Source organism: Budorcas taxicolor, chromosome 7, assembly GCF_023091745.1.
Source record: "Budorcas taxicolor isolate Tak-1 chromosome 7, Takin1.1, whole genome shotgun sequence".
In the NCBI taxonomy this organism is placed as follows: Eukaryota; Metazoa; Chordata; class Mammalia; order Artiodactyla; family Bovidae; genus Budorcas; species Budorcas taxicolor.
In genome coordinates this window covers 7,583,308-7,608,598 of record NC_068916.1, presented here as the reverse complement: position 1 = coordinate 7,608,598, position 25,291 = coordinate 7,583,308, and the positions used below count along the sequence as shown (strand labels likewise).

At 51.9% G+C, this 25,291-nt stretch overlaps 3 protein-coding genes across 3 annotated transcripts in view; all 3 read right to left on the bottom strand.

Moving 5' to 3' along the window:
- Positions 1-204: 204 nt before the first annotated feature.
- Positions 205-2,600, bottom strand: LOC128051673 (bone marrow stromal antigen 2-like). Its single transcript, XM_052644314.1, has 5 exons — positions 2,349-2,600; positions 1,356-1,410; positions 1,037-1,097; positions 658-776; positions 205-291 (listed from the first exon to the last, which is right to left on the bottom strand). The coding sequence occupies exons 1-4, from the start codon at positions 2,598-2,600 to the stop codon at positions 677-679; spliced, it is 468 nt and encodes a 155-aa protein (XP_052500274.1). The 3' UTR covers positions 205-291; positions 658-676.
- A 7,314-nt stretch (positions 2,601-9,914) lies between these two features.
- On the bottom strand, positions 9,915-17,556 carry LOC128050403 (uncharacterized). The gene is made up of 6 exons (XM_052642654.1): positions 17,408-17,556; positions 12,117-12,231; positions 11,460-11,819; positions 10,632-10,686; positions 10,302-10,353; positions 9,915-10,044 (listed from the first exon to the last, which is right to left on the bottom strand). The coding sequence occupies exons 1-6, from the start codon at positions 17,554-17,556 to the stop codon at positions 9,921-9,923; spliced, it is 855 nt and encodes a 284-aa protein (XP_052498614.1). The 3' UTR covers positions 9,915-9,920.
- A 1,514-nt stretch (positions 17,557-19,070) lies between these two features.
- LOC128050402 (uncharacterized) overlaps positions 19,071-25,291 on the bottom strand; it is a 44,600-nt gene continuing 38,379 nt past the window's right edge. Inside the window, exons 2-5 of the mRNA XM_052642653.1 lie at positions 20,884-21,377; positions 19,779-19,833; positions 19,449-19,500; positions 19,071-19,191 (exon numbers count right to left, since the gene is read on the bottom strand). Coding sequence (XP_052498613.1) covers positions 19,071-19,191; positions 19,449-19,500; positions 19,779-19,833; positions 20,884-21,377 — 722 coding nt within the window. The remainder of the gene's footprint in view (positions 19,192-19,448; positions 19,501-19,778; positions 19,834-20,883; positions 21,378-25,291) is intronic.

Sequence of the window (25,291 nt, the reverse complement as noted above, 5' to 3'; positions counted from 1 at the left end):
TTTTGGAGCCAAATGACACCAGAAGAAAGTGAGTTTCTAGAAACCATGTCAGCAAGAAGCAGGTGCCCCAAGCCTCATCCCTGAGCCTTCCCCAACTCTAGGGCAGACTTGGGCCAACTCCCCTACTTCACGCAAGACATCCCTCCAAAGCTGGCCCATCTTGGACCCCCTAGGTTACCCCATCCCCCCACCCCACACAACCGTGTTGCCATGTGGTCCCCTCAGAACTGGCCAAGTCAGGAGCCTCACACAGGGAAGCAGAGAAGGAGCCAGACCAGTCCAGGTTGTGGCCTAAAAAACATCAAAATAGGGACTCAGGTACTTCCCTGGCTGGTAAAGCCTTTGCACTTCCAATGCAGGGATCCCTGGTCTGGGAATTAAGATTCCGCACGTCATGCAGAGCGACCAAAAACCAAAAATTAAAATAAATAAAAAAATTTAAAAAAGAAACAAAAAAGAGGCGGACAGAACACAGGCCCCGCCCCAAGCCCCGCCCCCCACAGGGCCTCCGTCCTCACTGAGTGCTCCCTCCCTTTCCAAGATCCTTCTCCGCGTCCAGCCCTCCGCCCCACAGACAGGCCACCTCCCCAGACCCTGACCCAGCCCAGCTCCCGGCCCCTCCGAGCTTTCTTCTCCCAGGAGCTGCCCGATCCTTACCGGCCGGCTTTCTGGGATCTCATGTCAGCGGAGCGTTGAGGACCAAGACCGCGATCACAACGAATAGGAAGCTCGAGCAGCTGGACGCGTTGCTTTCGGAGGAGTTCTCATTCTGTCTTCTGGAGTAGAGATCAGGGCACTCAGGCAGCTGCCGGGCGCTCGGGCCTCTCTAGGCTTCTCCGCTAAAAATCTGCACTCCTTCCCGACAAATCGCTGGGGAGCAGAGTGAGCAGCGCCCCCTGCCCCCAGTGGCTGTGTGACAGATGGGACGAGCCTGGGACTTAAACTTGGTCGCCTGAGCATCGAGGTTTTTTTTCCCCCGAGCCCAGGGGGTCGGGAGTTGGGTGAAAGGGGCGTGCCCCGGGGGGTCCTCTCAGACCTTAGTCGCTCCACATCGGCCAACGCGTCCTTCAGAGTTTGGTTCAAAATCTTCAACTCTCCTGGTTGAGGGGTGGGGTACAGAATCAGGGGCAGGTCGGCTCGGTGACCTCACCCACTCGCCGGACTCCCACCCAGGACATGACTCTTCAGGTCCTCATCGAGCCCCTGCTGAGAAACCTGGAGAACCACCCCCCTTCTCCCCAGCTCCACCCCTCCCTGTCTCCGGACCCCAGCCCTGGGACCCTCCCTCCTTACTTCTTTTCAACACCTGACCCCCACCGCCCCCCACCGCGGAACCCTGGCTGTGTTTTTCTCACCCTGAAACTTTGCCACCTGGGCCTGCTCCTTCTTCAGAGACTCCCTCAGGGTCACCTGGGTCAGAGAGGAGGGTCAGAACATGGACTTCCTGTCCCTGGGCGCTGGACGCCACCCTAGGCCCTGGAATCAGAGGAGCTCAAATCCACACCCCATTCATTTCCCTGCCAACCCTCTCCCTGCAACTCAGCCTCCCACAGTGAAGAAAGGGCACAACCTCCCACCCTCCCCTGGCCACCCATAACAGTGTGATCCTCAAAGTGGGAGTTTTGAGGCCCTCCACCCCGCAAGAGGATTTGGAGGTTTCCTATGCCCTAGAAGAAGTTTCCAGATCCACTGGGGGTATTGCACAAAAAAATTTTTTTTAATATTTATTTGAAAAAAATGTTTTATTTGGTTCGGCTGAGTATTAGTTGCAACATGTTAGATCTTTAATTGCTGCAAGGGATGTACGTCCGTGACCAGGGATCACACCCGTGTCCCCTGCATTGGGGGCACCAAGTCTTAGTCACTGGATCACCAAGGAAGTCGCTAAAGAACATTAAGAGGTCCTCCTAAAACCAGAAAATGGGGCGGAGTGCGGGTAGGGGAAGATTTCAGAGCCCAACTTAGATGTCCCTGAGAGTTTCAAGGTCCTCCATGTTAGAACAGAAGTGAAAATTTCAAATGCTCTCAGGATGCAGTGGAAGGAGCTGGGGAGGTCCTCTTCCCGGTCCCTAGAGAGGATTTCTGCTCCCCAAGATTGGCCCAAGGGGAGTTTCTATGTCCCCTCATTCAAGCGCCAGAGTTTAGAGAGCCTTCATACCCTACCGGGATACTGGCACCCATAATGGGAGTTTTAAGGCTCCCCAGAGCAGCACCTCAGGGAGAGTGAGAGGTCCCCAAAGCCTAGTGGAGACATCCAGGGGGCAGTCTCAAGGTCCCTCTGGATCTCCACAAAGACCCTGGGAGAGCCTCTCAAGTACCCGGCCTGTCTCGGGGGTGCAGTGGCTTACCACAGTACGGTTGCAGGTGGCAGCTTCGGCTTCCTTCTCACGTGAGGCCTGGTCTAGCTGGCGCTGCAGGTGTCGGTTGTGCTCCTGACACTCCTGTGCTTGGAGGCCGTCCACACAGGCCTTGCTGTTGGCCCTGACAGCGAAGTAGATCAGGGGCACAAGCAGCCCCACCACCGCCAGGAGCAGCAGGAGCCCCAGCCACAGCGGTAGCTTGCAGCGAGTCAGCATAGATCCTTCCAATTGGTCCATCATGGGTACTGGGCTGCAGTGACTAAAAAGTGGGTACCATAAGGGAACTGCCCTTAGGGAAGGTCCAACACCAGTTATATATAGGAGGTCCCTGGCACCACTATGGGCTAGGACTGCCCCCTGATTAGCATAATAGCGGTGCTGACCAATGAGTAGCTCCAGGAGGATCCTCTGACTTGGAGATACTCGAATGGAGCCTGTGCAGGCAGAGGGCAGCCAGGCTTTCGGTTTACGTTTCTAGGTTTCAGTTTCCTTTTTCCTTTTCCCGGGAAAAAAAGATGAGTTGCTTTTGCCAAATTCTGGCCTTGGGGCTATCTGTGTTGGACGCTGGCCAGTGAGTTCCTATGAGAGGGGAGTGGGGCTCCTGGGACACCCCATGTCAAGTCCTTGCCCTTCTCCTACATGTTTCTGAGCGTGACCATCGCAGTTACTGAGCAGCCGGTGCACGCCAGCTCTGTGTTCGTCTCTACCACAAACGGAAGAGGCAGAGGGCATTTTTTGGGCTGCAATCCCCAGCTGGGAGAAGTGAAACCTGAGACGTGAGTGGTGACTGGAGGCATGATTGTGTCTGACTGAGGAGACCGGGTGTAGAATTCAGGGATCTCCTGGTGGGTTCACTTAGCACCTCTGTCCCCTGCCGAGCGGACCATCAGGAGGGTGTCAGAGGACCGACCAGAGCCTGCAGGGAGGGGAGAAGCGCTGGACCTCCCAACACTACTCAGACTGCAGTGGTCCTACATGGCCACCAGGGGACGCACCAGACAACAGACAGCCACCCAGGCCCCTGTCCTGGCTCCAGGCAGGAACTTGCCCTTTCTGCCAGCATCTGTCTCTACCACCTCGGGACTCCACATAAACCCTCTGAACTGTGACTGAATATGACCCTAAGCGGCCTTCCCAGGGCAGAGTCCTCCCCCATATCTTCTGTTTTAGCTCCTTTATGAAGTATGGAGATAGTAGTATCTAATACACGTTCCTGAGGTGTTTTCACAGGTGTGAAAATGCCACTCCCCTTCTTGCTACCCAAGCCACTCACACCAGATGGAAGATGTTAACCACATGAGGATCATGACATGTACCCCCAGACCTACTGGTGGAAAAGGATTGATAGTGTTAACCCCTGTGACCTCACCATCAGTCACTCAGAGAATCGTCCCCTCCCCTGGGCCTTGAGAATGCTTTTCAGAATCCTCTGGAGGGGTCAGGATTCTCTGGGGGCATAAGCGACTTGCCTCCTTGCAGGGCCCTGCAATGAACCTTTCTCTGCTACAAACTCCACAATTTCTGTGTATCTGTCTTCACTGTGTGTCAGGGACACGGACCTCAGTTAACGGAAGCTCGGTTTGCTCGTCTGTTACCTGGGGCCATCACAGGAGCGGCCTCGTCAGGAGGGGCAATGAGGAGTTCTGAGTAAAGCGCTTTGCATCCAGGAGGCACTCAGTGCCCGGGTGGCTGGGCGTGTGACTCGGGGCAGACGGACTGGGGGGAACATGGAAATCAGACCCAGGAGTGAGGAGTACATTTTGAGGAAAGAAGATCAGGTCCATTTGGGACACTCAGAACCCAAAGGAAATGGGCTGCGGGTGTCTAGGGAGAGACCTCCAAAGGGGCTGGGACCCTGGACTGACATTCCAGGGAACTCAGGCCGCACTGATCTCCCTTCCAAAGGATCAAGGGAACCAGATCTTCCTACTGGGGACTGGCCTGATTACACACTTCCTGTTGCAGGAAGTGACTTCTAGAAGGCAGCTGTGCACTTGTCCAGCGGCTTCTTTCAGCACAGCCCGACCACTACCCAGATTCTGTTGGCTCAGCCATTTGCAGGGTTTGCGGTCAGCTGGAGCAGAGGCTACATGGGGCCAAAGCCAGGGATCCTGGTGTTCAGGGTGACACCCCTCTGCCTGGTTACGCTGCTCACAGCAAAGACCTGCTTGCAACAACTCAAGAGCTGACTTTACACGTGGACGTCACCAGATAGTCTATCTGAAATCAGATTATGTTCTTTGCCCCTAAAGATGGAGAAGCTCTGTACAGTGAGCAAAAATAAGACCTGGAGCTGACTGTGGCTCAGATCATGACTCCTTCTGGCCAAATTCAGGCTTAAATTAAAGGAAGTAGGGGAAAACCACTAGGCCATTCAGGTATGACCTAAATCCAATCCCTTACAGTATAGATGACTGATACAGTCAAAGGATTGGATCTGGTAGACAGAGCACCTGAAGAACTAGGAGGGAGGTTTATAGCACCACACAGGGATCAGTGACCAAAACCATCCCAAAGCCAAGAAACAACCTGAAGGCAAAGTGGCTGTCTGTGCTTAGCGACTAAGTCGTGTCCGACTCTTTACCACCCCATGGACTCTAGCCCACCAGGCTGCTCTGTCCATGGGGATTCTCCAGGCAAGAATACTGGAGTGGGTTGCCATGCCCTCCTCCAGGGGATCTTTACAACCCAGGGATCTAACCCAGGTCCCCTGGATTCCAGGCAGATTGTACTGTCTGAGCCACCAGGGTTGTCTGATGAGGCCTGACAAACAGTTGAGGAAAGAAGAAAAGTGAAAGGCAAGGGAGACGGGGAAGATAAACCCAACGGAAGGCAGAGTTTCAGAGAACAGCAAGGAGACATAAGAAGACCTTTTTCAAGGAACAATGCAAAGAAATAGAGAAAAACAGTAGAATGGGAAAGACTAGAGAGTTCTTCCAAAAAATTGGAGATATCATGGGAACATTCACGAGAAGACGAGCGCAATAAAGGACAGATGCAGTGAGGAGCAAGGAGAAACAGATCATTAAGAAAAGGTGGCAAGAATACACAGAAACACTAATAAGAAAGGTCTTTGTGACCTAGATAGCCATAATGCTGCGGTCACTCCCCTAGAGCTAAAACATCCTGGAGTGTGAAGTTAAGTGGGCCTTAGGAAGCGTTGCTATGAACAAAGCTAGTGGAGGTGATGGAGTTCCAGCTGAGCTATTTCAAATCCGAAAAGATGAAGCTGTGCAAGTGCTGCTCTCAAGATGTCAGCAGATTTGGAAAACTCAGATCCGGAAGAGGTCAGTTTTCACTCCAATTTCGAGAAAGGCACTGCCAAAGAAGGTTCAAACTACCATATAATTGTGTTCATTTCACACGCTAGCAAGGGTTTCTCAAAATCCTTCAGGTTAGGCTTTAGCAGTACATGAACCAAGAACATCCATTGTCTGAGGTGGGTTTCAAAAAGGCAGAGGAACCAGAGGTCAAATTACCAACATTTTTGGATTGTGAAGAAAGCAAAGGAGTTCCAGAAAAAAATCTACTTTTGCTTCATTGACTATGTTAAAGGCTTTGACTGTGTGGATCACAGAAAACTGTGGAACATTCTGAAAGAGATGAGAGTGCCCGACCACCTTATCTGTCTCCTGTGAAACCCATATATGGGTCACAGAGCAAACTAAGAATTGGGCCTGGAACAACTGACTGGCTCCAAATTGAGAAAGGAGTGAGACATGGCTTTATATTGTCACCCTGCATATTTCACTTTTTGCAGAGTACAACATGTGAAATGCTGGCCTGGATGAACGGCAAGCTGGAATCAAGACTGCCAAGAGAAAAATCAACAACTACAGACATGCAGAGGACACCACTTTAATGCAGAAAGGGGAGATGAACTAAAGAGCCTCTTGATGAAGTGAAAGAGGAGAATGAAAAACCTGGCTTGAAATACAGCAAGCAACAAACTACAATCAAGGCATCTTGTCCCATCACTTCATGGAAAATAAAATCAGAAAAAGCAGAAACTGTGACAGATTTTATTTTCTTGGTTTCCAAAGTCACTGGGGATGGGTACTATAGCCATGAAATTAAAAGGCACAAGCTCCTTGGAAGAAAAGCTCTGACAAACCTAGACAGGATATTAAAAAGCAGACACATCACGTTTCCAACAGAGTTCCATGTATTTACCGCTATGGTCTTTCAGTAGTCATGTGTGGATGGGAGAGTTGGACCATAAAGAAGATTGAGCGCAGCAGAATCAATGCTTTCCAACTGAGGTGCCGGAGAAGACTCTTGAGAGAACCTTGGACAGCAAGGAGATCAAACTAGTCAATCCTAGAGGAAACCAACCCTGACTATTCATTGGAAGGATTGATGCTGTAGCTCCAATACTTTGGCCACCTGATGGGAAGAGCCAACTCACTGTAAAAGGCCCTGATGCTGAGAAGGACTGAAGGCAAGGGGAGAAGGCGGCAGCAGAGGATGAGTTGGTTTGATAGCGTTACCGACTCAGCGGACATGAATTTGAGCAAACTCTGGGAGATAGTGGAAGACAGAGGAGCCTGGCATTCTGCATTCCATGGGGTTGCAAAGCAAGGGTCACCACCGAGTGACTGCACAAGGATAATTTCCTCACGCCACCCCCCAACTCCATAAAGCCACTCAGCAGCCAAATGACCCAGGAATCGGGGATGGCCTTGCTGTGCAGACTGACATGGAGCCTGTGTGTCCCCTGACGAGGGCCTCCCCCCTGGGCTGGACTCCTGGTGCAAAGACAGAGCCCGTGGAAAAACCCGTATCGGAGCTCCACTGGGCTGACCTGTGAACTTTAGGGTCAGCTCAGGACCATGATTTCAGGTAGGGGTCAAGATTGCATGTGCTCAGCCCTGCCTCCCTGCCAGACCTGGGCAAGCGATTTCAGCCTAGTCTTAGTTTCCATCCCTGTAAAATGGGCATGAACATAATAGAACTTTGGTGCCTCCCCACATTCTGCAACCAAAGCTAGTGCTGTAGTCACCTCGTTCTGGTCTCAGCCCTGCGAAAAGGAAGTTTGTGAGTTTTCCCTCTAAGATTTCAATTGGAAAACATAATGCATATTCTTCCGAATTTATGCTTTAAAAAAATATGTATATATATAATTGTCTGTGCCAGGTCTAATTCGTGGCAGACTGAATCTTTGTTGTGATGCATGGAATCTTATTTGCTGCCTGTGGGATCTAGTTTCCTGATCAGGGCCAAATCAGGACCCCCTGCATTGGGAGAGTGCAGTCTTACCCACTGGATCCCTGGGAAAGTCCCAATCTATCTTTTTTTTCTTGTGTTTTTTGGCTGTGCCTTGCGGAATGTGGGATGTTAGTTGCATGACACCAGATCTAACCCATGTCCCTTTGCAGTTTAAGTGAGGTGCCTTAACCACCAGACCAGCAGGGAAGTCCCAACCTTTGTTATTTTGTAAAGACTCACTTTATTTTGGTTTGCACAAACCCAGCAAAGATAGTCCAGAAACATTCCATAGACTCATTTTCCATTTCCCTCACTGTGGTCATCTTTCATCTTAAGGTGCATGTGTTGGAATGTATGAACCAGTGCTGACTGATAACAGGGTTAACTGAAGCCCATGCATTATTCCCATCTCCTCAGTTTCCCCCACTGCCGTTTTTCTGCCCCCGGATCCTCACAGGACCCTGAGTCCTGATGCCTCTGTGGCTCCGCTGGGTCAGGCAGCTTCTCAGGCTTTCCTGGTGGTGATGACCTAGGGAGCTGAGAGTCAGGTGATCTTCAGGGTGGTCCTCGGGCGGGATTGGCCTGGTGTTGTTCTCGTGGCTGGACTGGGCTTTGGCGAGAAGGACGGGAGAGGGCAAGTGCCTTTCTCACGACACACGTGTGTCCAGGACACGGGCCATCGGCCTGACTTACCCTGTGATCTGGATCATGCTGCCCTGGCTGAGGTGGTGTCCGTCAGGCGTCTCCACCATAAAGCCGCCTCCTTCCTCTCTTCCACCTGTGCCTCTGGAAACAGGTGACGATTTACAGCCCACACCAAAGCCATGGGACCTGCACACCATCCTCTTGAGGGCCAGATATCTGTGTATGTTATTTGATATTCCTCCGCCTGGGAGATTTTTCTCCTCTCTTTCATTTCTTGTTTTGGTCAGTCATGTGTTCATATTCCTGTGAACTCATGGACAGTTATTTCATCTGATATCACCTGATGATATTTATTTTGTCACTCAAACAGTTCCCACTTTGGCTCTTTGTTATTTTCCACAAGCTTCCTTCCACTAAAGCATTCGGGAACATTCTTTGTAGTCACGTAGAAACCATATGCTTATAAGGGGCTCCGTTAAGGAAGGCCACCATCAAACTCCATTTTAGGAGCAGGGAGCACACACAGGGAGTGCTTTCTCTCCTTTTTATTGGTCATCTCTCCCGGTGATGGGATATTAGTTTCTAGACCTGGGACTGAACCCAGGCCTTGGGAGCCTGGAATCCTAACCACTAAGTCATCAGAGAACTCTTCGAGGACTTCATTTTGAGAAGCAGAGGAATCTCTGGGGAGGGGCTGCCAGGGCTGGGTACTGTAGGATGAATAGGAGCTTGGGGGATGGAGGTGGCAGGGCCAGGTGACACAGATCTGCCCCGAGTCTGCTCATCCAAGTGTGAGTCCAGCCCTGCACTTTCTGCCGGAAGGGACTGGGAGCCAGGACAGGGTGTCCCTCGTCTCAGCCTCGGTTTCCTCGTGCAAGCAGCGTCATCCGAAGATGAAGCGGTAGTGAGATGAGAGAAGCCAGGAGATGAGAGAAGGAAACTGCAGGCAGGGAGCCCGGACGAGGGTCCTTCAACGCTGCCAGCAGAGAAGAGGGCTGGGGATGCAGGGGGTCGGTGCCTGCTGGAACCCCAGCGATATTGAGGAACATTCTAGAGCTCGGAAGGCTGGTTGTGGACATCAGTGGATGTCCACCTTTGTCTGCAGGGCAGGCCTCAGATGCTATGGGAGGTGCCCCAGTAACGCTCCAAACACTTGAGAGTCCAGTTTTCCCCCCAAACGGCATGCTTCCATTTCGAGTCCAAAGACCCAAGAAGAAAGTGACTTTCTCAGAGCAGTGTCAGCAAGACGGAGGTGCCGCACCGACTCGCGCGCCATCCCTGGCTCTAGGCGGCCTTGAGTCAGCGCTGCTACTGCCCACTCTTTCAGGACTGCCCTGCCCTGGGCCCCTTAGGCTACCCCGTCCTCCCTCCGACGGTGTTGCCATGTGGTCGTTCCCGGACTGGCCAGGACCGGAAGCCTCAAACCGGGAACTGGAGCTGGAGTCGGCCCAGTCCTGGTTGTGGCCTAAAAGACATCACAAGAGGGAGTGAGAGGCAGGGGATCCTGGCTCCGCCCCCAGCCCCACCAGACTCTAGGGCCCTTCCCAACTCACTCAAGCCTCCCTTTTCCTCCAGATTCCACTCCCTGGTGCCCAGACCTTCGCAGGCAGGCCACATCCCAGACCCTGACCCAGCCCGAGCTCCCGCCCCTCCGAGCTTTCTTCTCCCTCCAGACGCCCCCTTCGTACCGGCCGGGCTTCTGGGACCTCATTTCTTCAGACACTTGCGGGTGAAGGACACAACCCGAGTCATCACCACACCCCCGAAAAAGGAGAACAACAGGTCGAAGAAGCTAGAGGCGTAATCCTCCGCTGAGTCCTCACTCTTTCTTCTGGAATAGAAATCGGGGAACTCAGGCTGCGGTTCCTGGGCTCCAGGAGACCTGCGCTGTGCCCTTAAGAATCTCCACTCCTCCCCCAAGTCGCTGGGCAGGAGAGTGAGCAACGGCCACCCCAGGGTTGCGTGACAGACGGGACGAGGCGGGGGCTTAAACTTAGGCCCCTGAGCATCGGGGCTTTTCTGAGCGGACGGGACTCGGGAGTCGGGGGGCTGGAGTCAAAGGGGCGTGTCCGGGGCGTGGTCTCGCACCTTAATTTCTCGGAAAGGTCTTCCACTTGTTGGTTCAAGTTCGCCAACCCTCCTGTTTGTGGGATGGGGTACAGATTGAGGGGCCTGGTCCACACAGTGATCTCGCTAAGCCACCTGACACCCAGCCGGGATATCACGTGACTTAGCGCGGTGTTCATTCATCCCCAGCTGGGAAACCCGGCTCCCGGCTCCCCCACCCCAAGTGGAATCTGGCGCCCCTTCCTCTCGCCTGATCACAACCCAGGGACCCTCCCTCCGGGCTCTCAACACCTGGCCTGTCGCTACCCCACTAGCCCACTCGGCGGAACCCTGGTCATCTGCTTTTCTCACCCTGAAGCTCCTCCACTCGTGCCTGCTCCTTCTTCAGAGAGTCCTTCAGGGTCACCTGGGTCAGAGGGGAGGGTCAGAACCTGGACTCCCGAGCCTGGGTGCTGGACCCCTCCCTGAGCCCTGGGGTCAGAGGCACTGAGATGCACACACCCTTCATTTCCCAGCCAGCCCTCCTCCTGACCCTCAGTCTTCTACCTTGAAGAATGGGCACAACCTCCCACCTTCCCCGGGACCCCCGTAAGAGTGTGATCCTCTACATGGGAGTTTTGAAGGCCCCCCAGAAGAGAATGTGGAGGTTCCCCATGCCCAGACTCTAGGAGAAGTTTCTAGGTGCCCTGGGCTATAGCCCAATAAGGTTAAGAGTTCCTTCTATAACCAGAAACAAGGGGCTGGGCGTGGGAAGTGAGAGTGATGATTTCAAAGCCTAAGTTAGATGTCCATGAGAGTTTCAAGGTCTTCCATTTTAGAACATAAGTGAAAATGTCAAAGTCTCTCAGGATGCAGTGCAAAGAGCTGAGGAGGTCCTGTTCCCAGCCCCTAGAGGGGATTTCTGCTCCCCAAGATTGGCCCAAGGGGCATTTCTAGGTCCCCCCATTCAAGCACCAGAGTTTAGAGATCCTTCATACCCTAAAGGGATACTGACACACAGAACTGGAGTTATAAGGCTCCCGCCCCCCAACATACATCAGCACCCCGGAGAGACTTTGGAGGTTCCCAAACCTTGGTGGTGATAAAAAGGACACAGTTTCCAGGTCTATCTTGATCTCCACAAGACCCTGGGAGAGACCTCCAAGTCTGGGGCTCTCTCGAGGGGCTGCAATGCCTTACCACAGTCTGTTTGCATGTGGCAGCTTCCGCTTCCTTCTCATGTAAGACTTCCTGGGGCTGGTTTAGCTGGCGCTGCAGGTGTTGGTTGAGCTCCTGACACTCCTTCTGTGCTTGGAGGCCGTCCACGCAGGCCTTGCTGTTGGCCCTGACAGCGAAGTAGATGAGGGGCACAAGCAGCCCCACCGCCGCCAGGAGCAGCAGGAGCCCCAGCCACAGCGGCAGCTTGCGGCCACACAGCGCTGACTCCCTCGAGTCCTCTTCTTCGTCTCTGGGCATCAGGAACTCACTCATGTCCATCTCGGTGTCCATGGGCACTGGTCTGCAGTGAATAGAAGTAGCGCCAAATTCAACTGCTGGAACCTGTATGGGCTAGGACTGCCCCCTGATTAGCATAATAGCGGTGGCGACCAATGAGAAGCTCCAGGAGGCCTGGAGTGACTTGGAGACTCTTGAAGGGAGCCTGTGCAGCCAGGGGAAGCCCAGGCTTTCGGGTTCGGTTTCGGTTTCAATTTCCTTGCTCTGGGAAAAAAACGGGCGGGTTGCTTTTGCCAAATTCTGGCCTTGGACTTTCTGGGTTGTCTGCTGGCCAGTACGATCCTGTGAGAGGGGAGTGGGGCTCCTGGGACACCCCATGTCAGGTCCTTGCCCTTCTCCTACATGCTTCTGAGCGTGACCATCGCAGTTACTGAGCAGCCGGTGCACGCCAGCTCTGTGTTCGTCTGTATCACAAAAAGAAGAGGCAGAGGGCTTTTTGGGGGGCCCAAGTCCCCAGCTGGGAGAAATGAAAGCTGAGGCGTGAGTGGTGACTGGGGCGGTGTTGTTTCTGACTATGGCGACTGGGTTTAGAATTCAGGGATCTCTTGGTGACCTTGAGGGGTTCACTTAGCGCCTCTGTCCCCTGCCGAGCGGACCAGCAGGAGGGTGTCAGAGGACCGACCAGAGCCTGCAGGGAGGGGAGAAGCGCTGGACCTCCCAACACTACTCAGACTGCAGTGGTCCTACATGGCCACCAGGGGACGCACCAGACAACAGACAGCAACCCAGGCCCCTGTCCTGGCTCCAGGCAGGAACTTGCCCTTTCTGCCAGCGTCTGTCTCTACCACCACGGGACTGCAAAAACCCTCTGAACTGTAACTGAACATGACCCTAAGCGGCCTTCCAGGGCAGAGTCCTCCCCCATATCTTCTGTTTTAGCTCCTTTATGAAGTATGGAGATAGTAGTATCTAATACACGTTCCTGAGGTGTTTTCACAGGTGTGAAAATGCCACTCCCGTTCTTGCTACCCAAGCCACTCACACCAGATGGAAGATGTTAACCACATGAGGATCATGACATGTAGCCCCCAGACCTACTGGTGGAAAAGGATTGATAGTGTTAACCCCTGTGACCTCACCATCAGTCACTCAGAGAATCGTCCCCTCCCCTGGGTCCACTCACCCCTCCCCTGGGCCTTGAGAATGCTTTTCAGAATCCTCTGGAGGCGTCAGGATTCTCTGGGGGCATAAGCGACTTGCCTCCTTGCAGGGCCCTGCAATGAACCTTTCTCTGCTACAAACTCCACAATTTCTGTGTATCTGTCTTCACTGTGTGTCAGGGACATGGACCTCAGTTAACGGAAGCTCGGTTTCCTCGTCTGTAACCTGGGGCCATCACAGGAGCGGCCTCATCAGGAGGGGCAATGAGGAGTTCTGAGTAAAGCGCTTTGCATCCAGGAGGCACTCAGTGCCCGGGTGGCTGGGCGTGTGACTCGGGGCAGACGGACTGGGGGGAACATGGAAATAAGACCCGGGAGTGAGGAGTACATTTGGAGGAAGGAAGATCAGGTCCATCTGGGACACTCAGAACCCAAAGGAAATGGGCTGTGGGTGTCTAGGGAGAGACCTCCACAGGGGCTGGGACCCTGGACTGACATTCCAGGGAACTCAGGCCGCACTGATCTCCCTTCCAAAGGATCAAGGGAACCAGATCTTCCTACTGGGGACTGGCCTGATTACACACTTCCTGTTGCAGGAAGTGACTTCTAGAAGGCAGCTGTGCACTTGTCCAGCGGCTTCTTCCAGCACAGCCCGACCACTACCCAGATTCTGTTGGCTCAGCCATTTGCAGGGTTTGCGGTCAGCTGGAGCAGAGGCTACATGGGGCCAAAGCCAGGGATCCTGGTGTTCAGGGTGACACCCCTCTGCCTGGTTACACTGCTCACAGCAAAGACCTGCTTGCAACAACTCAAGAGCTGACTTTACACGTGGACATCACCAGATAGTCTATCTGAAATCAGATTATGTTCTTTGCCCCTAAAGATGGAGAAGCTCTGTACAGTGAGCAAAAATAAGACCTGGAGCTGACTGTGGCTCAGATCATGACTCCTTCTGGCCAAATTCAGGCTTAAATTAAAGGAAGTAGTGGAAACCACTAGGCCATTAGGGTATGACCTAAATCCAATCCCTTACAGTATAGGTGACTGATACAGTCAAAGGATTGGATCTGGTAGACAGAGCGCCTGAAGAACTATGGAGGGAGGTTTATAACACCACACAGGGATCAGTGACCAAAACCGTCCCAAAGCTAAAAAAGTACCTGAAGGCAAAGTGGCTGTCTGTGCTTAGCGACTAAGTCGTGTCCGACTCTTTACCACCCCATGGACTCTAGCCCACCAGGCTGCTCTGTCCATGGGGATTCTCCAGGCAAGAATACTGGAGTGGGTTGCCATGCCCTCCTCCAGGGGATCTTTACAACCCAGGGATCTAACCCAGGTCTCCTGCATTGCAGGCGGATTTTTACTGTCTGAGCCACCAGGGTTGTCTGATGAGGCCTGACAAACAGTTGAGGAAAGAAGAAAAGTGAAAGGCAAGGGAGACGGGGAAGATAAACCCAACGGAAGGCAGAGTTTCAGAGAACAGCAAGGAGACATAAGAAGACCTTTTTCAAGGAACAATGCAAAGAAATAGAGAAAAACAGTAGAATGGAAAGACTAGAGAGTTCTTCTAAAAAATTGGAGATATCATGGGAACATTCACGAGAAGCCGAGTGCAATAAAGGACAGATGCAGTGAGGAGCAAGGAGAAACAGATCATTAAGAAAAGGTGGCAAGAATACACAGAAACACTAATAAGAAAGGTCTTTGTGACCTAGACAGCCATAATGCTGCGGTCACTCCCCTAGAGCTAAAACATCCTGGAGTGTGAAGTTAAGTGGGCCTTAGGAAGCGTTGCTATGAACAAAGCTAGTGGAGGTGATGGAGTTCCAGCTGAGCTATTTCAAATCCGAAAAGATGAAGCTGTGCAAGTGCTGCTCTCAAGATGTCAGCAGATTTGGAAAACTCAGATCCGGAAGAGGTCAGTTTTCACTCCAATTTCGAGAAAGGCACTGCCAAAGAAGGTTCAAACTACCATATAATTGTGTTCATTTCACACGCTAGCAAGGTTTGCTCAAAATCCTTCAGGTTAGGCTTTAGCAGTACATGAACCAAGAACATCCATTGTCTGAGGTGGGTTTCAAAAAGGCAGAGGAACCCGAGGTCAAATTGCCAACATTCTTTGGATTGTGGGGAAAGCAAGGGCGTTCCAGAAAAAAATCTACTTTTGCTTCATTGACTCTGCTAAAGGCTTTGACTGTGTGGATCACAGAAAACTGTGGAACATTCTGAAAGAGATGTGAGTGCCCGACCACCTTATCTGTCTTCTGAGTAACCCATATACGGGTCACAGAGCAAATTTAGAATTGGGCCTGGAACAACTGACTGGCTCCAAATTGAGAAAGGAGTGAGACATGGCTTTATATTGTCACGCTGCGTATTTCACTTTTTGCAGAGTACAACATGTGAAATGCTGGCCTGGATGAATGGCAAGCTGGAATCAAGACTGCCAAGAGAAAAATCAACAACTACAGACATGCAGAGGACACCACTTTAATGCAGAAAGGGGAGATGAACTAAAGAGCCTCTTGATGAAGTGAAAGAGGAGAATGAAAAACCTGGCTTGAAATACAGCAAGCAACAAACTACAATCAAGGCATCTTGTCCCATCACTTCATGGAAAATAAAATCAGAAAAAGCAGAAACTGTGACAGATTTTATTTTCTTGGTTTCCAAAGTCACTGGGGATGGGTACTATAGCCATGAAATTAAAAGGCACGTGCTCCTTGGAAGAAAAGCTCTGACAAACCTAGACAGGATATTAAAAAGCCGACACATCACGTTTCCAACAGAGTTCCATGTATTTACCGCTATGGTCTTTCAGTAGTCATGTGTGGATGGGAGAGTTGGACCATAAAGAAGATTGAGCGCAGCAGAATCAATGCTTTCCAACTGAGGTGCCGGAGAAGACTTTTGGGAGATCTTTGTACAGCAAGGAGATCAAACTAGTCAATTGTAGAGGAAACCAACCCTGACTATTCATTGGAAGGATTGATGCTGAAGCTCCAATACTTTGGCCACCTGATGGGAAGAGCCAACTCACTGGAAAAGACCCTGATGCTGAGAAAGACTGAAGGCAAGATGAGAAGGCGGCAGCAGAGGATGAGTTGGTTTGATAGCGTTACCGACTCAGCGGACATGAATTTGAGCAAACTCTGGGAGATAGTGGAAGACAGAGGAGCCTGGCATTCTGCATTCCAGGGGGTTGCAAAGCAAGGGTCACCACTGAGTGACTGCACAAGGACAATTTCCTCACGCCACCCCCAACTCCATAAAGCCACTCAGCAGCCAAATGACCCAGGAATCGGGGATGGCCTTGCTGTGCAGACTGACATGGAGCCTGTGTGTCCCCTGACGAGGGCCTCCCCCCCGGGCTGGACTCCTGGTGCAAAGACAGAGCCCGTGGAAAAACCCGTATCGGAGCTCCACTGGGCTGACCTGTGAACTTTGGGGTCAGTTCAGGACCATGATTTCAGGTAGGGGTCAAGATTGCATGTGCTCAGCCCTGCCTCCCTGCCAGACCTGGGCAAGCGATTTCAGCCTCGCCTTAGTTTCCATCCCTGTAAAATGGGCATGAACATAATAGAACTTTGGTGCCTCCCCACATTCTGCAACCAAAGCTAGTGCTGTAGTCACCTCGTTCTGGTCTCAGCCCTGCGAAAAGGAAGTTTGTGAGTTATCCCTCTAAGATTTCAATTGGAAAACATAATGCATATTCTTCCGAATTTATGCTTTAAAAAATATATGTATATATATAATTGTCTGTGCCAGGTCTTATTCGCGGTAGGCTGAGTCTTTGTTGTGACACATGGAACCTTATCCATTGCCTGTGGGCTCTAGTTTCCTGATCAGGGCCAAATCAGGACCCCCTGCAGTGGGGGAGTGCAGTCTTACCCACTGGATCCCTGGGAATGTCCCAACCTATCTTTTTTTTCTTGTGTTTTTTGGCTGTGCCTTGCAGAATGTGGGATGTTAGTTCCATCACACCAGATCTAACCCATGTCCCTTTGCAGTTTAAGTGAGGTGCCTTAACCACCAGACCAGCAGGGAAGTCCCAACCTTTGTTATTTTGTAAAGACTCACTTTATTTTGGTTTGCACAAACCCAGCAAAGATAGTCCAGAAACATTCCATAGACTCATTTTCCATTTCCCCCACTGTAGTCATCTTTCATCTTAAGGTGCATGTGTTGGAATGTATGAACCAGTGCTGACTGATAACAGGGTTAACTGAAGTCCATGCATTATTCCCATCTCCTCAGTTTTCCCCACTGCCGTCTTTCTGCCCCCGGATCCTCACAGGACCCTGAGTCCTGATGCCTCTGTGGCTCCCCTGGGTCAGGCAGCTTCTCAGGCTTTCCTGGTGGTGATGACCTAGGGAGCTGAGAGTCAGGTGATCTTCAGGGTGGTCCTCGGGCGGGATTGGCCTGGTGTTGTTCTCGTGGCTGGACTGGGCTTTGGCGAGAAGGACGGGAGAGGGCAAGTGCCTTTCTCACGACACACGTGTGTCCAGGACACGGGCCATCGGCCTGACTTACCCTGTGATCTGGATCATGCTGCCCTGGCTGAGGTGGTGTCCGTCAGGCGTCTCCACCATAAGGCCGCCTCCTTCCTCTCTTCCACCTGTGCCTCTGGAAACAGGTGACGATTTACAGCCCACACCAAAGCCATGGGACCCGCACACCATCCTCTTGAGGGCCAGATATCTGTGTATGTTATTTGATATTCCTCCGCCTGGGAGATTTTTCTCCTCTCTTTCATTTCTTGTTTTGGTCAGTCATGTGTTCATATTCCTGTGAACTCATGGACAGTTATTTCATCTGATATCACCTGATGATAGTTATTTTGTCACTCAAACAGTTCCCACTTTGGCTCTTTGTTATTTTCCACAAGCTTCCTTCCACTAAAGCATTCGGGAACATTCTTTGTAGTCACGTAGAAACCATATGCTTATAAGGGGCTCTGTTAAGGAAGGCCACCATCAAACTCCATTTTAGGAGCAGGGAGCACACACAGGGAGTGCTTTCTTTCCTTTTTATTGGTCATCTCTCCCGGTGATGGGATATTAGTTTCTAGACCTGGGACTGAACCCAGGCCTTGGGAGCCTGGAATCCTAACCACTAAGTCATCAGAGAACTCTTCGAGGACTTCATTTTGAGAAGCAGAGGAATCTCTGGGGAGGGGCTGCCAGGGCTGGGTACTGTAGGATGAATAGGAGCTTGGGGGATGGAGGTGGCAGGGCCAGGTGACACAGATCTGCCCCGAGTCTGCTCATCCAAGTGTGAGTCCAGCCCTGCACTTTCTGCCGGAAGGGACTGGGAGCCAGGACAGGGTGTCCCTCGTCTCAGCCTCGGTTTCCTCGTGCAAGCAGCGTCATCCGAAGATGAAGCGGTAGTGAGATGAGAGAAGCCAGGAGATGAGAGAAGGAAACTGCAGGCAGGGAGCCCGGACGAGGGTCCTTCAACGCTGCCAGCAGAGAAGAGGGCTGGGGATGCAGGGGGTCGGTGCCTGCTGGAGCCCCTGCGGTATTGAGGAACATTCTAGAGCTCGGAAGGCTGGCTGTGGACATCAGTGGATGTCCACCTTTGTCTGCAGGGCAGGCCTCAGATGCTATGGGAGGTGCCCCAGTAACGCTCCAAACACTTGAGAGTCCAGTTTTCCCCCCAAACGGCATGCTTCCATTTCGAGTCCAAAGACCCAAGAGGAAAGTGACTTTCTCAGAGCAGTGTCAGCAAGACAGAGGTGCCGCACCGACTCGCGCGCCATCCCTGGCTCTAGGCGGCCTTGAGTCAGCGCTGCTACTGCCCACTCTTTCAGGACTGCCCTGTCTTGGGCCCCTTAGGCTACCCGGTCCTCCCTACCACCGCATTGCCGTGTAGTCTTTTTGGGCTGGCCAGGCCCCGACGCCTCAAACTGGGAATCGAGCTGGGTCGGCTGAGTCCTGGTTGTGGCCTAAAAGACATCACAATAGGGAGTGAGAGGCAGAGGGATCCCGGGCTCCGCCCCAGCCTCACCAGACTCTAGGGACCCTCCCAACTCACTGAGCCCTCCCTCCGTCTCCAGATTCCACTCCCCGGTGCCCAGACCTCTGCCCCGCAGTCAGGCCACCTCCCCAGACCCTGGCCAGCCCCAGCTCCCGGCCCCTCCGACCTTTCTTCTCCCTCGAGTCGCCCCCTTCATACCGGCCGGGTTTCTGGGACCTCACTTCTTCAGACACTTGCAGCTGATGAACACAACCGGGGTCGTCACCACACTGCAAGAAACGAGGAACAGGTCGAAGAAGCTAGAGGCGTAATCCTCCGCTGAGTCCTCACTCTTTCTTCTGGAATAGAAATCGGGGAACTCAGGCTGCGGTTCCTGGGCTCCAGGAGACCTGCGCTGTGCCCTTAAGAATCTCCACTCCTCCTCCAAGTCGCTGGGCAGGAGAGTGAGCAACGGCCACCGCAGGGTTGCGTGACAGATAGGACGAGGCGGGGGCTTAAACTTAGGCCCCTGAGCATCGGGGCTTTTCTGAGCGGACGGGACTCGGGAGTCGGGGGGGTGGAGTCAAAGGGGCGTGTCCTGGGCGTGGTCTCGCACCTTCGTTTCTTGGAAAGGTCTTCCACTTGTTGGTTCAAGTTCGCCAACCCTCCTGTTTGAGGGATGGGGTACAGATTGAGGGGCCTGGTCCACACAGTGATCTCGCTAAGCCACCTGACACCCAGCCGGGATATCACGTGACTTAGCGCGGTGTTCATTCATCCCCAGCTGGGAAACCCGGCTCCCGGCTCCCCCACCCCAAGTGGAATCTGGCGCCCCTTCCTCTCGCCTGATCACAACCCAGGGACCCTCCCTCCGGGCTCTCAACACCTGGCCTGTCGCTACCCCACTAGCCCACTCGGCGGAACCCTGGTCATCTGCTTTTCTAACCCTGAAGCTCCTCCACTCGTGCCTGCTCCTTCTTCAGAGAGTCCTTCAGGGTCACCTGGGTCAGAGGGGAGGGTCAGAACCTGGACTCCTGAGCCTGGGTGCTGGACCCCTCCCTGAGCCCTGGGGTTAGAGGCACTCAGATGCATACACCCTTCATTTCCCAGCCAGCCCTCCTCCTGACCCTCAGTCTTCTACCTTGAAGAATGGGCACAACCTCCCACCTTCCCTGGGACCCCCATAAGAGTGTGATCCTCTACATGGGAGTTTTGAAGGCCCCCCAGAAGAGAATGTGGAGGTTCCCCATGCCCAGACTCTAGGAGAAGTTTCCAGATCCCCTGGGCTATAGCCCAATAAGATTAAGAGTTCCTTCTATAACCAGAAACAAGGGGCTGGGCGTGGGAAGTGAGAGTGATGATTTCAAAACCCAAGTTAGATGTCCACAAGAGTTTCAAGGTCCTCCATATTAGAACATATGTGAAAATTTCAAAGGTTCTCAGGATACAGCGGAAAGAGCTGGGGAGGACCTGTTCCCAGCCTCTAGAGGGGATTTCTGCTCCCCAAGATTTGCCCAAGTGGTGTTTCTAGATCCCCCCATTTAAGCGCCAGAGTTTAAGGATCCTTCATACCCTAAATGGATACTGACGCCTGTAAATGTGAGTTTTAAAGCTCCCCCCGAACATACACCAGCACCCCGGAGAGAGTTTGCTGCTGCTGCTGCTGCTGCTAAGTTGCTTCAGTCGTGTCCGACTCCATGCGACCCCATAGACGGCAGCCCGCCAGGCTCCCCCGTCCCTGGGATTCTCCAAGCAAGAGTACTGGAGTGGGTTGTCATTTCCTTCTCCAATGCATAAAAGTGAAAAGTGAAAGTGAAGTCGCTCAGGTGTGCCCGACTCTTAGCGACCCCATGGACTGCAGCCTACCAGGCTCTCTGTCCACGGGGTTTTCCAGGCAAGACAACTGGAGTGGGGTGCCAGAGAGAGTTTGCAAGTTCCCAAACCTTGGTGGTGATAAAAAGGACACAGTTTCCAGATCTATCTTGATCTCCACAAGACCCTGGGAGAGACCTCCAAGTCTGGGGCTCTCTCGAGGGGCTGCAATGCCTTACCACAGTCTGTTTGCACGTGGCAGCTTCGGCTTCCTTCTCATGTAAGACTTCCTGGGGCTGGTTTAGCTGGCGCTGCAGCTGTTGGTTGAGCTCCTGACACTCCTTCTGTGCTTGGAGACCATCCATGCAGGCCTTGCTGTTGGCCCTGACAGCGAAGTAGATCAGGGGCACAAGCAGCCCCACCACCGCCAGGAACAGCAGGAGCCCCAGCCACAGCGGCAGCTTGCAGCCACACAGCACTGACTCACTCACGTCTATTTCTTTGTCTGTGGGCATCATGGATTCACTCATGTCCTTTTCTTTGGTGAGCATCATGAACTCACTCATGTCCTTCTCAGTGTCCGTGGGCATGGTTGTGCAGTGAATAGAAGTAGCGCCAAATTCAACTGCTGGAACCTTTATGGGCCAGGACTCCCCCTGATTAGCATAATAGCGGTGGCGACCAATGAGAAGCTCCAGGAGGATCCTCTGACTTGGCGATACTTGAATGGAGCCTGTGCAGGCAGAGGGCAGGCAGGCTTTCAGTTTAGGTTTCAGTCTCCTTTTTCCTTTTCCCGGAAAAAATGGTGGGTTGCTTTTGCCAAATTCTGGCCTTGGGGCTTTCTTGGTTGCATGCTGGCCAGTTCGATCCTGTGAGAGGGGAGTGAGGCTCCTGAGACACCCCATGTCAGGTCCTTGCCCTTCTCCTACATGTTTCTGAGCGTGACCATCGCAGTTACTGAGCAGCCGGTGCACGCCAGCTCTGTGTTTTTCTGTATCACAAACGGAAGTGGCAGAGGGCTTTTTGGGGGGCCCAAGTCCCCAGCTGGGAGAAATCAAGGCTGAGACGTGAGTGGTGACTGGGGCGGTGTTGTGTCTGACTGAGCAGACTGGGTTTAGAATTCAGGGATCTCCAGACCTTGCTGGGGTTCACTTAGCGTCTCTGTCCCCTGCCGAGCGGACCTTAGGTGGCCTGGAGGGTGTCAGAGGTCCGACCAGAGCCTGCAGGGAGGGAGGGAAGCGCTGGACCTCCCAACACTACTCAGACTGCAGTGGTCCTACATGGCCACCAGGGGACGCACCAGACAACAGCGAGCCACCCAGGCCCCTGTCCTGGCTCCAGGCAGGAACTTGCCCTTTCTGCCAGCGTCTGTCTCTACCACCACGGGACTGCAAAAACCCTCTGAACTGTAACTGAACATGACCCTAAGCGGCCTTCCAGGGCAGAGTCCTCCCCCATATCTTCTGTTTTAGGTCCTTTATGAAGTATGGAGATAGTAGTATCTAATACCCATTCCTGAGATGTTTTTTAACAGATGAAAACGCCCATGCCCTATGGGGTGTCCCAGGGAACCCCACTCCCCTCTCACAGGATCTTCCTGGCCCGCATCCAACCCAGAAATCCCTAAGGCCAGAAAAGATGGATGATGTTAATCCCTGTGATAAGCACCCTTTGACCTCCTCATCAGCCACTCAGAGAATTGTGAAGAAGCAGATACCATAATCTGTGCCCAATGTCCCCTCACCCTTCTGGGAGTTCAGGAGTTTTTTGTGGGTCCTGAGCCACCAGCTTCCTTGGATGGCTCTGGAATAAAACTTTCCCTATTCCAAATTCCAAAGTGTCCCTGTGATGGGTCTCACCGTGCACTGAGCACATGGACCTGTGCTAAGGGAACCTCAGTTTTTCCCTGTGTAAAGAGGGGTCAGAACAAGAGTGGCCTCATCGTCAGGAGGGGCCGGTGAGGAGTTCTGAGCAAAGTGCTTTGGCCTCCAGGTGTTGTTCAGTCTCTCAGCTGTGTTCAACTCTTTGTGACCCCATTGTCAACTACAAATTGGCACTTACCAGAGGCACTGTCAACTAGTGAACAACAAAAGCACTTGCCATCCGCCTCGATGGAGATGGAACCTCATGCTGCTACCTCTGTTGACCTTCAACAACCCCTGAGGATTCAGGGTGGAGTGAGGCGCTCTGTGCTCCAGGGAATCTGCTGGCACAGGTCTTTAGATAGCTGGATGTTTTTAGGAACCGATTTTATGATCTCAATCCTTGCATCTCCTCATAGCTAGAGAAGCACTAAATCCCTTCATGGTGACATCAGATCCTCATGACTAACAAGAAACCTTTTGTAAAATGAGTGCTTCATGGGATTGAACTCCCCCTTCACCAAAACCTTGTATATTGACTTTCCCCCACTGCCACATTGGAGCAGTCCCTCAGAGCTATCTGAGATGCTGCCTCCCAGGCTGCCGTCCTCATTTTGCCCCAAATTTAACTTAACTCGCAACTCTAAGTTGTACATCTTTTTTTTGTTGTTGTTAAGTCAACAGTTATGGCGACCACGAAGGGAGCCAGAGTAGACTTCCTCACTTCGACTGGACTCCACGAGGAACCGGAACTTTGGTACCAGCAGTGGCCCCTTGCACCCATCCGCCTCCTCAGGGAGTGCCGACAAATCTGGGTAAATTTCTCCTGGTTCTCGAATCTCCAATATTGATTGAGATTCTGAGTTTTATTTGGCAGTGGAGCAGCTTACCTGTCCCCTCCCAGTAGGAAAGATACTGGGGTGGGGGGGTGGGTGGAACACCCAGGGCATACCCACTCATGGTCTAGACACTGAGTGGAGCTCGGTTGGAAGATACCAAGAAATTCCCACCCAGTCAAAAGATACTGGGTAGGGGGCTGGCTGAAAGATGCCAGGGGAATTGCCCACCCAGTGGCAAGGTACTGGGTAGCAGGGCCTGATTGTGAAAAAAATCAAGGAATACCCGGGGCTTGGCTGAAAGATGCGGAGGTTGTTCCATTGTGGAGGACTGAATGGTCTTGGCTAAGTGGTTAAGTAAGAGGCTGATCTGACACTTTCCCTCAATTTGACTGCCATTATAGGATTTGTCAGGATAAAAGTGAGGAAAATATATGAGAGCTTTGCTCTGAAGAAAAGGGAGAAGGCTCCTCCCAGCTGGTTTTGGTTTTCTCAGGTGACTGAGAAATTTGCGGGAGTGGTGAAGGCCTAGTCCTCACACCGTGCAGTGGGCCTGTAGGGAAACCCACCATTAATTAAACGCACATAAGAACTGGCCATTCAGCGATCTGAACAGCATAGTGGTCTTAGATTGCCGGAGGCAGAATCCAAGATGCCTAAAATGAGCTGAAATGACTCTGGGGTGACTCCTAGAGGAGTTAAGCTCACAAGCAGCACATAGACCCACTACACAAGTTCACTAGTGATTTTTATCCCTGACAAATTCAGCTCAAAATGGGAACAGAATCTTTCAAAAACAGAAACAAAGGGATGTCAGAAAGCCAGCCTCTGACTAACACTCCAGCCAGATTCATGTACAATATGTGCGGAGCTCATACATGCAATTACCTAGTTAATTGGAGAAATTATACTAGAAGAGAGCTCAACCTAAAATGGCCAAACTGAGGTTCTTTTGATATTCCAAAAGTGATATTTTTGCATGCACAATTAGAAAAGGCCTGCCATGCTTTCTTTGAATGGTTTCTAGAAGCTTCTAAATGAGGAAATGATAGAGTAACTTCTGCACAGAAAATAAACAAGAAATTGCTTAAAACTATATCAGAATTTAAAAAGGCTGCTAGCACTGACTCTGGTGGGTCACAGGCCTAATGGAACTGGGAAGTCACATTTGGCATTTATGCCTCTTGGCTTTTGATTTCTGGGCATCTCTTTGCCTTTTGTTTCATTTGGAGTGTGACTGAAGTTCTGGTTCGGTTTGGTTTTGTTGGTTTGGTTTGAGCACACAGACAGCTGTACAAACTGCTCAAATTAATATGGGAATTGCTCACCCAGAGGTTCCACACTCCACCTGGAAACCCCTTGGGAAAAATTCTTTTTTTTTTTGGGAAAAATTCTTTTGACTGGTCAATCTAAAGCTATGATCCAGTGGCAAGAAAAATGGCCTAAAATATTGACCTTTATTGACACAGGATGGAAAAATGGACTGAAGTTCCCTTAAGTACAGGACTTCCTCCTGTAATCAACATACTGGGGCTGATCAAACTAAGACTTGCACTTCCCCAGAGGGACAATCCCCACTGGCACCAATCTGCCCTTGTTATCAGGACCAAGTTGAGCACTATCTGGTCTAAATTTTGGCTATGAAACGATGGTCACAGAAAAACGATTTTTGACAAAGTGATCGCAGTATTCTTTAGACTCCAGAGAAAGCTTGAATTAAAAAAAAAAAAATCTCTTTAAGAATTCTGGCCCTGAGGAAATAACTCCTATACCTTTAGACCAGAGCTGTCTGATCACCAGGTGGCGCTAGTGGGTAAGAACCCGCCTGCCAATCCGGGACACATAAGAGACTCAGGTTCGATACCTGGGTTGGGAAGATCCCCTGGAGCAGGAAATGGCAAACCACTCCAGTATTCTTGCCTGGAGAATCCCATGAACAGAAGAGCCTG

What these genes read in the sequence shown, in the direction of transcription:
- LOC128051673 (XM_052644314.1), bottom strand. Translation starts at nt 2,600, where the DNA reads ATGATGGACCAATTGGAAGGATCTATGCTGACTCGCTGCAAGCTACCG. An exon ending in CCACCTGCAACCGTACTGTG is followed by an intron (nt 1,411 to 2,348) that starts GTAAGCCACTGC and finishes TCTCTGACCCAG; the next exon opens with GTGACCCTGAGGGAGTCTCT. An exon ending in CCAGGTGGCAAAGTTTCAGG is followed by an intron (nt 1,098 to 1,355) that starts GTGAGAAAAACA and finishes CCCCTCAACCAG; the next exon opens with GAGAGTTGAAGATTTTGAAC.
- LOC128050403 (XM_052642654.1), bottom strand. Translation starts at nt 17,556, where the DNA reads ATGGTGTGCGGGTCCCATGGCTTTGGTGTGGGCTGTAAATCGTCACCT. An exon ending in ATGGTCACGCTCAGAAGCAT is followed by an intron (nt 11,820 to 12,116) that starts GTAGGAGAAGGG and finishes TAGCCCATACAG; the next exon opens with GTTCCAGCAGTTGAATTTGG. An exon ending in CCACATGCAAACAGACTGTG is followed by an intron (nt 10,687 to 11,459) that starts GTAAGGCATTGC and finishes CCTCTGACCCAG; the next exon opens with GTGACCCTGAAGGACTCTCT.